The 14,379-nt window shown below is 35.3% G+C and overlaps 1 protein-coding gene across 4 annotated transcripts in view; it reads right to left on the reverse strand.

The window, feature by feature from the left end:
* RASAL2 (RAS protein activator like 2) overlaps positions 1–14,379 on the reverse strand; it is a 389,073-nt gene that overhangs the window by 174,269 nt on the left and 200,425 nt on the right. For all 4 annotated transcript variants that reach the window (XM_082366722.1, XM_082366723.1, XM_082366726.1 and 1 more), the window contains exon 3: positions 9,585–9,711. In XM_082366722.1, coding sequence (XP_082222848.1) covers positions 9,585–9,711 — 127 coding nt within the window. The remainder of the gene's footprint in view (positions 1–9,584; positions 9,712–14,379) is intronic.

The following is a 14,379-nucleotide window of genomic DNA, read 5'->3' on the forward strand; positions in this document are numbered from 1 at the left end:
AAGGGGAAGAGAAAAGATGACAATTAGAAATACGAAAATTACAAAAGGAAAAATCTCATTTGTAAAGGCAAACATACAGTAAAGGTAGTAAATCAACCATGTACAAAGTTGGTAGGAGGGTTACAAGACAAAAGTAGTAAAATCATCTATATCTACAATAAGTAGTTAAGGGATAGACAAAACATAAGATGTAAAATATGATGTCACAAACATTAAATGTCGGGGGGTGGTGTTAAATGTAGGGTGGTTAAAATGTGTTTGAACTTAAGAGATCATCAACTTAATCTTCCTGCAGCATGAAGAGGGGCCTATAAAATATGTCCCACCTCCTTTCATGCAAGACGCATCCTTCTATTAAGGACCTTAACCCTCTATTTACTTTACCATGTTGCACCATGAGATGATTTTGCCCATCTTCACCATTTGACTGTTGGTAAAAAAGTATATTTTACTGTTTTCCACAAAGTTTGAATCCTGTTTTATCTCTGATTATAATTAACACTTGTTTCTGCAAGATTAGCAAAATGATGACAATTGATGAAGTTCTGTAATGGGCACATGGATGTGTATTGCATTATTCAACTTTGTGTTTGAAAATTCTCATAATAAAAAGCTAAAAATAAAAAAAAGAGAGACCATCAACTTAAAATAATCACATATAGACAGGTTGTTACATATGAACTTCATGGTAACTACAAACCAAAAATATATAATAGATACACACCAAAATAAGAGAAAGGAATCCAAACATAACACTAAATTCCATGAGAAGAAAGCCAGGGTAGCAATACTTACATCAGAAAAAATACACTTTAAGACAAAGACTGTAACAAGAGACAAAGAAGACATTACATAAAGATAAAGGGATCAATCCAACAAGAAGACGTAACACTTGTAAATATATATGCATCCAACACAGGAGCATCTAAATACATAAAGCAAATATTAGCAAACATTAAAGGGAAAAATGACAGTAAGACAATCATAGTAGGAGACTTTAATACCCCACTTACCTCAGTGGATAAATCATCCAGACAGATAATCAATAAGGAAACATTGGTCTTAAATAACACATTAACTATTTGAATGTAATAGATATATACATAGAATAGTCCATCCAAAAGCAGCAGAATACACACACCTTTCAAGTGCACATGAAACATTCTCTGAGATAGATCACATCCTAGGCCACAGACAAATATATTTAAGATATTTTATATTTAAGAAGACTGAAATCATATCAAGCATGTTTTCCAAACACAACAGTATGAGACTAGAAGTCAACCATAAGAAAAAAACTGCAAAAAACACAAACATATGGAGGCTAAGCAATATGTTACTAAATAATCAATGGATCACTGAAGAAATCAAAGAGTCAAAAAATACCTGGAGACAAATGAAAATGAAAACACAATGATCCAAAATCTACGGGATGCAGAAGAAGCAGTTCTAAGAGGGAAGTTTACAGTGATACAAGCCTACCTCAAGAAACAAGAAAAATCTCAAATAAATAATCTAGCCTTACACTTAAAACAACTAGGAAAAAAGAATGAACAAGAAAAACCCAAAGACTGGAGAAAGAAAGAAATCATAAAGATCAGAATAGAAATACAAGGAGACTAAAAAAAAAAGAAAGAAAGAAAAGATCAATGAAACTAAGAGAAGGTTCTTGGAAAAGATAAACAAAAATTGATAAACCTTTAGCCAGACTCATAAAGAATACGAATAAAAAGAGAGGTACCAAATAGATGAAATCAGCAATGAAAGAAGTTATGATTGACCACACAGAGATACAAAAGACCATGAGATTACTATGAACAATTATATGCCAATGAAATGGACAACCTAGAAGAAATGAACAAATTCCTAGAAATGTACTATCTCCCAAGACTGAATCAGGAAGAAACAGAAAATATGAACATACTGATTACCAGGAAGGAAACTGAATCCGTAATTTTTTAAAAACTACCAACAAACAAATGTCCAGGGCCAGAGGGCTTCACAAGTGAATTCTACCAAACATTTAAAGAGTTAACACCTTTCTTAAACTATTCCCAAAAATTGAAGAGAAAGGAATGCTTCTGAACACATTCTACAAGGCCACCATTGCCCTGATAACAAAATCAGATAGACACGACCAAAAAAAAAAGAAAAAAAAGATTACAGGACAATATCACTGATGAACATAACATGCAAAAATCCTCGGCAAATATTAGCAAACCAAATTCAACAATACAATAAAAGGATTATATGCCACAATGAAGTGGGATTTATCTCAGAGAAGCAAGGATAGTTCAATACCTGCATGTCAATCAATGTGATACACCACATTAACAAACTCAAAATAAAAAGTATACAATCATCTCAACAGATGCAGGAAAAAGCTTCCAACAAAATTCAACATCCACTTATGATAGAAACTCTCAACATAGTGGGTATAAAGGGAACATACCTCAACATAATAAAGGCCATATATGACAAACCCAGAGTCAATATCATACAAGACAGTGAAAAGCTGAAAGCATTTCCTCTAAGATCAGGAACAAGACAAGGATGCCCACTCTGTCTACTTTCATTCAACACAGTATTTGAAGTCTCAGCCACAGCAGGCAAGAAAAAAAGAAATGAAAGGAATCCAAATTGGAAAGGAAGAAGTAAAACAGTCACTGCTTGTAGATGGCATGATACTATATATAGAAAATCCTGAAGATGCCACCAAAAAAAACTATTAGAATAAATGAATTTGGTAAAGTTGCAGACTACAAAATTAACATAAGAAATCTGATGCATTTCTATACATTAATAACAAACTATCAGAAAGAGACATTGAGAAAACAATCCCATTTACAATTGTATCAAAAAGAATAAAATACCTTGGAATTAATCTAACTAAGGATTAAAAGACTTGTAGTCAGAAAACTATAAGATAATGCTGAAAGAAATTAAAGACAACATGGACAAATGAAAAGATATACCGTGCTCACAGATGGGAAGAATTAATATTTTTAAAATGACCATATTATCCAAAACAATCTATAGATTCAATGCAATCCCTATCAAAATACCAATGACATTTTTCACAGAAATAGAACAAAATATCCAAAAATTTGTATGAAAACACAAAAGACCTCAAATAGCCAAAACAATATTGAGAAAGAAGAACAAAGCTGGAGGTATCACGTTCCCTGATTTCAAACTATACTACAAGCTACAGCAATCAAAACAGTATAGGACTGGCACAAAAAGAGACATATAGATCAGTGTAAGAGAAATAAACCCATGCTTATATGGTCACTTAATCAATGACAGAGGAGGCAAAAATATATAATAGGGAAAAGATAGCCTCTTCAATAAATGGTGTTGGGAAAACTGAACAGCCACATGCAAAAGATTCAAACTGGACTACTTTCTCACACCATATGCAAAAATAAACTCAAAATGGATTAAAGACCTACATGTAAGACCTAAGACCATGAAACTCCTAGAAGAAGACATAGGCAGTATGCTTTTTAACATTGTTCTTAGCAGTAGTTGTTGGATCTGTCTCTTTAGGCAAAGGAAACAAAAGCAAAAATAAAGAAATGGAACTACATCAAACTAAAATGCTTTTTACACAGCGAAGGATATATAATCACAAATACTTTTATATATATAAATTTAATAGTCAATTTAAATAATGAGTGCTACTATACACAGTCATTATTTATCACCATTTAAAATTCTATTATTTAGTGAACTTATTTACAAAACAGAAACAGACTCACAGACTTACAGGACGAACTTATGGTTACCAGTGGGGAAGGGTGGGTGGTGGGGATAGATTGGGAGTTTGGGATTGACATGTACACACTGCTATATTTAAAATAGATAACCAACACAGACCTACTGTATAGCACAGGGAACGTGGCTCAATATTCTGCAATAACCTAAATGGGAAAAGAATTTGAAAAAGAATAGATACATGTATATGTGTAACTGAATCACTTTGCTGTACACCTGAAACTAATACAACATTATTAATCAAACACATTCCAATACAAAATAAAAATTAAAAAAAATAAAATTAATGTGAAAAAATAAAATTCTATTATTTGAAAAATGGAAGGATATGTTTCTTGTAATATTAAATCTTCATTACTCTCATTTCCCTTTCTTTCAATATTATCATTACCACCTTGTATTTTTATAGAAGACTCTAGCATCTTGAAAATACGTCAATACTCCTAATAGTGAACGTCTTGGGAATAAAAAGAGTCATTAGTTTACACATAAAGTTAGACCTCAGCCTAATTTAACAGAGACAGTCAGGGTTAAAGCTAAGATTTGAATAATCAGTATCCTCTAATAATTTTGATTAAATGAGTTATCCTTTTCAATAATTTTATAAATGTCTTAGTATATGCTACTTTTTAATATTCCTTTTTTAAAAAATTTCCTCAAATTTTCATTACTTGGGTCAATAAACTTAGGAAAACATAGGTGCAAGGCTGGTTTTTCCTCAAATTTTTTCCAGTTTAGTTTCCCTTTTTTTTGGTGGTGTTATTTTAGATTTTCTGTTTGACTTCTTCATTTACATAAACATGAAAATTTCGCACAGCTACCTTTGACTCTAAAAGACTTCTAATATTTTTTTCCTATGCTTGCTAACGTGTATCAAAGGCATACTATGTGAAATTATAATTTTAAGTACATTTACCAGATATTTCTGGGTTTTGAGGACTCCATGATAATGAAACAAATGGGATATCATAGGCACAGTTTTTTAAAAATCCAGAGATTTTGTAAGTAAGAACATGGGGTACTTTTAAGATTTTATCTCAATGTAATAAAATAGAGGCATGGAGATCTCTGCAGCCTTGAATTACTAGATGCTTGGTTTTGAATGTGTCAGTTCAATTTGAACGTTGTTTTTGAGAATTGAGAAAGCATGCACTTATGAGTGTTTGCACTTTCTCATTAAACCAGCTTTATTATCACGTTTCTGACATCACCTGCAAACAAGGGTCTTGCTCACTTCAGGCTCTGACTTTGCTTTGCCCATTTGGGCATCAAAGCATTAACTTTACTGGAATGTCGAAGAAACACAACAACCAGACTGGACAAGTTTCTCAATTCACCTTTGTGCTATCCCCCAGCCAGGCAGCAGACAACATGCAGTAGTAGAGACACATTTTCTTCTATAAATGTATGTGTCACAAAAATGTTGTCCACTGTTCAGCTTTCACTTTTCCTCTATTTAACAGTGTTCTTGAAAGGTGTCCAGTGGCTTTTAAAAAAAAGTTGAATTCATGTAAGTTATATTTACATTGAATATGAATATTTACTCATTCTAGTTCATGTGGTCAATTTATATACCTCCCTGTACTGCTTGTATGCAAAGACCCTACCATCTGAAGAAGTAATTTCCTTTTGAAAATTCAGTAAATCATGCTTTTGCATGGTTTCAATTTGAAAAATCTTTTTTTTATGAATAAATTAAAATCTGGATATTGTTACCAGGGGAAAATAGTTTTTTCTAGGTTTTCTAAATTTGGAAATGGGTGCTTCAGGCCAGATGTTCATATGCCTTAAGAAAATATCTCATTTTCAACGGAAAAAAATTTGCTGTATCAAAATCTGTGTCAAATGCCAGGGTAAATATAAATTTTTTATATTTTGGGTAATCTGTAAGCTGCTGAATGCAAGAGACTGAGAACTAGCGAGTGAGAAGGACATTCTGGGCTTAACCACTCCCCACTCTGCCTCTTCACACACACTTTTTTCTTCTAAGTTCTTGACATTTATTAGGTTTCCCATCACTACGAATTTGCTCATGTTGAACAATGTGTGAGGCAGAAATAGAGGCCTTCCCATCCTTTTTACATTCATGTTTTTTCACCAGTTTGAAGTCTCTGAAGGACAGTAAATTGGCAGCCACTAACAAAAGTTCTTCACAGATCCTTTATATTCACAGGGCTCTTTTCTTTTATGAATTCTCTGAGGTAGAATAAACGGTGCATGTTTTTCACGAGTGGGCATTTCTCCATAGTTGACTGCCTCACACCTGAAATCAAAATGTATGCCATGGTTTTACATCTGCAAAAACTGATCTGTCCTCCTTGGGGTTCCTCTACTGGTGAGGAACAAAGAGAATGCAGAGCTTGCAAAGGGAAAGAACCCTGCAAAAACAGAAGGGCTTCCCCACACACTTGACCTACTTATTTGGAAACAAAATTCTATATTTTCATTCTCTTTCTCTGGTCCATCCTTTACTAATGCTTCCTCATCTTCCTAACCTCTAAATGTTCCAGGGCTTAGTGTTGAGCTTTTCTCTTCTACCTAAATACACTTCCCTTGATGATCTCACTCAATCTCATGGCTTCAAACACCATCTATTTGCTAAAAGCCTGAATCTGTATCTCCAGTCTGTACTTCTCCCTTAATTTCCAGACTCTCTTATTTCTATCTGTGTATCTAATAAGATCCTCGAACTTAAGATGTCCAAACTGAGCTCCTGGCAGTCCCACTTTCAAACTTGGTTCTCCCAGTCTTCCTTATTTTAAAAAATAACTTCATTCTTCCGGCTGCTCTAGCCAAAATTCTTCACTCTTCTGTTTCTCACTTCCCACATCCAATCCAACCAGCGAACTGGCTTGTTGGCTCCACCTTCAAATATAATCTGGTCACTTCTCAGCCCTTCCACTACTACCATTATGGCCCAAGTTCTACCATGTCTTGTCTAGATTATTGCAATAGCACCCTAATTAGTTTCTAAACTCCCATTCTTGCTTCCCTAGTCTCAGTATAGAGGTCAGTGGCTCCCCACCTCCCAGAGTAAAAGCCAAAGCTCCTACGATGACCTACAAAACCTTTATGATCTGCTTGCCAAAGAACTCAATGATGTCATCTCCAACTACTCTCGCCCTTGTTCATTCCGTTCCAGTCTCATTGGCCTCTATGCTGTTCCTGCAACACTCTTAGCATATTCCTACTTTATACTAGCTGTTCCCGAGTGAAACCCCTCACTCACAGGTATCCACATGCATTATATCCACACTTTTATCAAATTTTTAGTCACATGTCACTCAACAGTGGGGCATTCCTTGGTCACCTTAGCTAAAATTATACTTCCCTGACACTTCCTATCCCTGATCCCTACTTTATTTTTTTCTCTGTACTTATCACCTTCTAGCACAGTATATATTTTACTTATTACTCTTGCTTATTGTCTGTCACTACTCAAGAGAATGTAAGCTCCACTAAGGGAGAGGTTTTTGTCTACTTTTTTTTTCACTGCTATATCTCAAGTTCCCAAAACAGCATTTGGCACATAGTTGACACTCAATAATTATTTGTCACATAAATGAATGTTTTTAAAAAATAAAAATCAATAAAAGCCACACAATATACAACAATAATAGTATATACTATGAATAGGCATCAATAATCTATCTTCCTAACTAAGTAAGAATTTTCTAAAGGCAGAAATCTTATCTCTATCTCTTTTCATTCCTAGGGACTGGCATAAATGTTACATATATAGCAATTGCTCAATTAAATAGCTGACAGCAGGAAATTTTGCCTCAAGACAAACCACTGAGAAATAAAAATAGAACAACAGAATAATTATCTAATTCAACATTAGACTGTCATATAAGGAAGAATGGCTCTAAAAGTAGTCTTTTTCTCTCTAATATTTATGGGCCATAGCTCCTAATGCTAATTTAGGACATCCACTCCAAAAATGATCATGGACTGCCATGAGTCAAGGCGGCTGCCAGACTTGTTGTCAAGGACAGAAGGTGGAGGATTGGCTCTGGACTACACATCTTGGCCACCTCATCTTAGTTTGTCTTTTGGACCTGTACCTGGAATGTTGGAGACATTTAACAATTTACTACATATTTCTCTCCTATAAAGTCATAATAGTTATTCAGACTACAATTACAGTTCCTCAAAAATCAGTTGACTTTTGTGGATCAAAGTGTGAATAGTCAAAGGACCCTAGAGAAGTGGCAAAGAGAGTCATCAACATAACATTACAAATAATGACAGCAAAGGAGTTGAAAGAAGGTGACTCTGAGCTAGTCCAATTCACATAGAACTTGTATGTGAAATACAAACAGGCTATAAAATGGTTACATCCAGGAAGGTTTGCAATATAATTTAAGCCCACACCTAAATTGGTTTCAACACATGCTAAAGAAGTACAATGGATGCGAGGAAAATTTGATTTTTCCAAGTATGACCCCTTGGAGAAAAGTGTTTGCTAACCTGACTAATGTCTAGAAAAGCAATAAATGTCACAGGATAAAAAGAGAGCTAAAGGATTCAAATTCTGACTAAGAATCTGAGCTCCATTTAGAAAATGAAAGGAAATGAAGGAAAAGGCAAAAACAAACAAAAAAACCAAAACCCTGATTTTCAAAAATACAACAAAATCACAAAATTATCCACACTAACAAACATAGAGACAATAAATGATTCTGTTTCATCTACCTACTAAATGTCTATGACTAAATGTCTAGGTTCACTAAGCAAACAATAATACCACAATGCAAAACACCAAAGCAACTCCTACTTTTCAAATTCTTTCATTATTTTATTTAATCTTAATTATGTTCACTTAAAATTACCTGACTGGTCTAATTATTTAAATATCCATTGGTAAGCATGCAAAACACCAAACAGAATCATTTGGTAGGAAACAGGGAAAGAGCAGCTTTGATATTGACATTAATTCCTGTAGTATATAACAACTCAAGTGGGGTTTTTTGATGTCTCCCTTCTGTCACCCACTCCAACCACAGTCCTGAATATAATTTACATGGGTCATATAAAATTAGCTCAGCTAAACTAGCCTAATCTGACATTACATTATACAAGACAACACCAGGAGCTGTGTGAACAGGGCACAAACCATTCAATACTAAGTTTCCAACCAAAACTGGCTCCCCAGTGAATATCAGTGCCTCAATAAGATCACCTAATGTTCCTTCAAAATTTAAAGCCAAGCAGTAAAATCAGAAACAACATATCATCCGGCTTGCCTAGGAGTTTACAGAAACCAGCTAGCGCTCAGATAAATCTTCTCTCTGTAAAATAACTTTGCTGCCACTTGGTTATAAAGAATAAAACTTTCTAATGATCTCTAATTCTTGGTTAACATACTATATTTTAAAGTACTTACTTAACAGTAAATGAAGGATGTTTTGTTTTATTGTAACACTCAATAACAAGTCCATAAATTACCGGATAAAAACTAGGAATTTCTTGGGCTTCCCTGGTGGTGCAGTGGTTGAGAATCTGCCTGCCAATGCAGGGAACACGGGTTCGAGCCCTGGTCTGGGAAGATCCCACATGCCGCGGAGCAACTAGGCCCGTGAGCCACAACTACTGAGCCTGCGCGTCTGGAGTCTGTGCTCCGCAACAAGAGAGGCTGCGATAGTGAGACCCGCGCACCGCGATGAAGAGTGGCCCCCGCTCGCCACAACTAGAGAAAGCTCTCGCGCAGAAACGAAGACCCAACACAGCCAAAAATAAATAAATAAATAAATTAAAAAAAAAAAAAAACTAGGAATTTCTTCCCTTTTACATTAGCTTACCCAGTTTAGCGGCGCCCTCTGGTGGGTACTCAGGAAACTGACCCTCGGAAGGGACACTGACAGTTCTCCTCAGGCATCGCCCTTTGGTGGAATCTGTCTGCTGCTCCTGTCCTCCCTCCACAGGTATCTAGTAAACCAAAAAAGAGATGAAACTTAATAGTGCCATAACTACCTTCTGATTGAATAACGTTTTTAATTGATGAAGGCAGGAGTGTGTAATCATCAGAGCAAAACAGAAGAAATGTAGAAATAATGTATGCACAAAGGCTAAAGTCATTACCCTTTTTCAGGAATCTTTTCTTTAAAAAGAAAACTGAAAGATCAGGAAAGGTGAGTATGCAAATTAACTTACATGAAGTATGTACAAATCACATCCAGGTGTGTACCTGCTTAGGGAGCTCAGAAAACAAAACACCCACACAAATAAGATTCTTTTACATCAGAAACTGGTTCACAAGTCCCATTCCTGCCCAATCGTCAATAAGGTAAATGGAAATAAAAGTTGACCAGAAAGATTTCACTCCAAAATTCTCTTAAAAGAAGGTTTTGTTAGATAAAAGTAGTAAAATCAACTAAATTTTCTCCAATTTTAAAATTAAGCACTTAGAGACAGTTAATGAAATACTATACTACCTATACACGTTTTTAGTGTATAGATACTAATTGATACATAAAATGGCATATTTTATTCCACAAGTGAGATTAGTTTTTGAAATCCTAAAAAATACTTTTTCTGGCATAACTTTTTTTTCTGTTTGTACATGTGGAATAAGAACTATGTATGGTACAAAAGATCTCTAATTTCGTTAACTATTTTACAATTTACGCACTGGTTATCACTGTAGGATAATGGGATGGCTCTAAGTTGCTTTTTTTTTTTTTTTTTTTTTCAATTTCGGTAATTCTAAAAGACCAAGTCATCTTACTTCGGGGGTAGAGGGCAAAGACTTTTCACAATGAGATTTTATTAATAACCTCTATCAGACTTAAGAATAGTATTTGTAACATCTTAAATAGTTTGGTAAAATATGTCAGGAATTATGTCACCAAGGCAGTTGCCCAGGAATCATACCTCCTCCCCTCCCTCAAATGGAAACTAACTGCCCTTATCTGAGTTTCATGCTCAATTACAAAAGGAGGAAGCTGCAAACAGAAAAACAAGAACTGGTTAGAGCCAACTAGGCCCAAGATGGCAGAAAACCTGATCTCCAGTGGACCTTGAGCCTCACGGTACGTTCACTGTAATACATTAGCATGCTAAATGACACAACCATGAGCACCATGACAGTTGACAATTGCCATGACAACTGGAAAAGTCCATACAAGGACTGAAAAGGGGTGTTGCCTCAGTTCTGGGTCCAAACCACAGCCTTGTTCTCAGATATCTTATGAATACTTCTCTTTACTCAATTCTTTCCCTTTTACCCGGACCCTTCTATATCTATGGTGTCTCAGCCCGAATCAGGTTGAGAAGTTGATTTGCGAACTAAATTCCCACACTCCTCCATTCTTCGGCCAGTTTCATTATTGGCTGTGTGAATCTTAGTGGAAAAAGAACCTCTCCGGCTGAGACCCCTCGGCCTAGGCTAGGACCCTGGTGCGGGTCCAGGCAACCAATTCAGTAACAATTAATCATAGTCTCTAATTCTTATGGCTCCAATACAGACATTTTTAACAAATTTCAATAATAATGTCTCCAATACAGACATTTTTAACAAATTTCAATAATAATGACTAGAATTAAATTTTTTTTTTTTAATTTTAGATGCCTGCTTTTAAATTTTATTTATTTATTTATTTATTTATGGCTGTGCTGGGTCTTCGTTTCTGTGCGAGGGCTTTTTCTAGTTGAGGCAAGCGGGGGCCACTCTTCATCACGGTGTGCGGGCCTCTCACTATCGCGGCCTCTCTTGTTGCGGAGCACAGGCTCCAGACGCGCAGGCTCAGTAATTGTGGCTCACGGGCCCAGTTGCTCCGCGGCATGTGGGATGTTACAAGACCAGGGCTCGAACCCGTGTCCCCTGCATTGGCAGGCAGATTCTCAACCACTGCGCCACCAGGGAAGCCCGCATTAAATTCTTAGTATGTGCAAGGCTAAGGAATTTACATGTGTGACATTATGAGGAAGCCATTATTATTATCCCCTTTTCACAGAGGAGGAATAATTTATCTCTCCAGATGATTACTATGGGCATATCAATTGATCCAGCAAAACTGGAATAGATACGGGCTTAAACGTACATGCTTTCTGCTTTGCCTCAGTAATCCAACTCCTAAGACTGGGGTCAAGGGGATGATACCAAGGGAAGCTTTCTCTGTGCTACTGACAATTTGAAGAGCAAAATTCTAATGTCTTCATAAGGACTGAAAATTCTCATACTCTTTCCTCATTTCCTCATGACCATAACTACGGTTACTGCTTGCACACTGAGAAACCAAATGGTGGAATTAAGAAAGGTAAAATTCTAAAAAATAAGGGAATATCAAATAATAGCATCAGTAAAGCTAATAAGTCTTCTAAAAGCTCTCTGTAATATAAAACTTTAAGAACAGTAATCTAAGTCATCCACCCCTTTCAGGGTGGAAATGATCTCTACTTAAATAATTAAAAGAGTAGCACCAAGAGGTTAAATAACTCCCTCCTAGTAAGAAAGGTAAAAATGTATCCTCTACCTGCCTTAGGAAAGCATGGAGGTAAATTTGGAAAAAAAAAAAGTAGTCTGAATCTTTGAACAAACAGATGAACATAAATAAACATAACTATTTTTGTAATAGTTCCCCCCAAACTCCTATTACCTGAAATAATGAAGGCGTAAGCCATAGAGAAAAGAGGAGCTATTTTTGACATTTTAGGAGGGAATGACCTACAATCTTATCTGTGGAAATTTATAAAGGCCATATCCAGGAAAAAGAAAGAAATGGTTTCTATTATCATATACTTTGTCTCTATCATATCTAAGAAGAGAATAAATAAAATATATCAAACTTCTTATTTGGGCCTAAACTTCACTCACAATTATATTCTCAAAGTTTCAATGTAGACTCTTCGTTTCCCACTGTTGAAACTTAAAATATGAAGAACGGTTTTATTCACAGTATCACTCTTAAAGTTGAGGGCATTTTATCTCTGACTCAGAATATAAGGGAGAATAGTATTTACTTTTATTCTAAACGTGTGTTTCTTAAGAATCATTTGCTTTTACAACACCACTGACTGTTTCTTACATAAATAATTCTTTTAAAGATATTGACCTGCTTCTTATAAGTTAGTATAATATTTCAAGTATCTTCAAATGAACTAAGCTGGAGTTTACAAATCTTAGTATACAGCCAAAGAAAATCAGTTTTAGAAAAGACAATTTTAGAAAAACGATTCTGTCCATTCTGATTGTCCTAATTTAGTTTACTAGTTCACATTTACTTGTTTACACTGAATTAGTCTAAAAATTGTGTATCTTTCAGGTTCGGTAACATGAGAGAAATTTTTCTTTTTCTTTTTTTTTTTTAAACCTTTTTGCCTTGTATGATGCTTCTTCTGAGCCTTCTTTTTCTTCAGGGAGAATGGTGACCATCACTGTCTTTGGCTGCCTATTGTCCAATGCCTAAAAATAGCTGCTATATATTTTTTTTTCAATTTTTGAATTTTATTTTATTTTTTTATACAGCAGTTTCTTATTAGTTATCTATTTTATACATATTAGTGTATATATGTCAATCCCAATCTCCGAATTCATCACACCACGACCAACCCCATGCCACTTTCCCCTCTTGGTGTCCATACGTTTGTTCTCTACATCTGTGTCTCTACTTCTAACCTGCAAACCGGTTCATCCATGTGAATTTTATAGCTTCCACGTATATGCATTAATATACGATATTTGTTTTTCTCTTTCTGACTTACTTCACTCTGTATAACAGTCTCTAGATCCATCCACGTCTCTACAAATGACCCAACATCGTTCCTTTTTAAGGCTGAGTAATATTCCAGTGTATATATGTACCACAGCTTTATCCATTCATTTGTCGATGGTCATTTAGGTTGCTTCCATGACCTGGCTATTGTAAATAGTGCTGCAATGAACATTGGGGTGCATGTGTCTTTTTGAATTACGGTTTTCTCTGGGTATATGCCCAGTAGTGGGATTGCTGGGTCATATGCTAATCCTATTTTTAGCTTTTTAAGGAACCTCCAAACTGTTCTACATAGTGGTTGTATCAATTTACATTCCCACCAAGAGCGCAAGAGGGTTCTCTTTTCTCCACACCCTCTCCAGCGTTTGTTGATTGTAGATTTTCTGATGATGCCCATTCTAACTGGTGTGAGGTGATACCTCATTGTAGTTTTGATTTGCATTTCTCTAATAATTAGTGATGTTGAGCAGTTTTTCATGTGCCTCTTGGCCATCTGTATGTCTTCTTTGGAGAAATGTCTATTTAGGTCTTCTGCCCATTTTTGGATTGGGTTGTTTGTTTTTTTAATATTGAGCTGCATGAGCTGTTTATATATTTTGGAGATTCATCCTTTGTCTGTTGATTTGTTTGCAAATATTTTCTCCCATTCTGAGGGTTGTCTTTTCGTCTTGTTTGTAGTTTCCTTTGCTTTGCAAAAGCTTTGAAGTTTCATTAGGTCCCATTTGTTTATTTTTGTTTTTATTTCCATTACTCTAGGAGGTGGATCAAAAAAGATCTTGCTGTGATTTATGTCAAAGAGTGTTCTTCCTATGTTTTCCTCTAAGAGTTCTATAGTGTCCAGTCTTACATTAGGTCTCTAACACATTCTGAGTTTATTTTTGTG

The sequence above is a fragment of the Balaenoptera borealis genome (assembly GCF_965194805.1).
Source record: "Balaenoptera borealis genome assembly, chromosome: 1".
Classification (NCBI taxonomy): domain Eukaryota; kingdom Metazoa; phylum Chordata; class Mammalia; order Artiodactyla; family Balaenopteridae; genus Balaenoptera; species Balaenoptera borealis.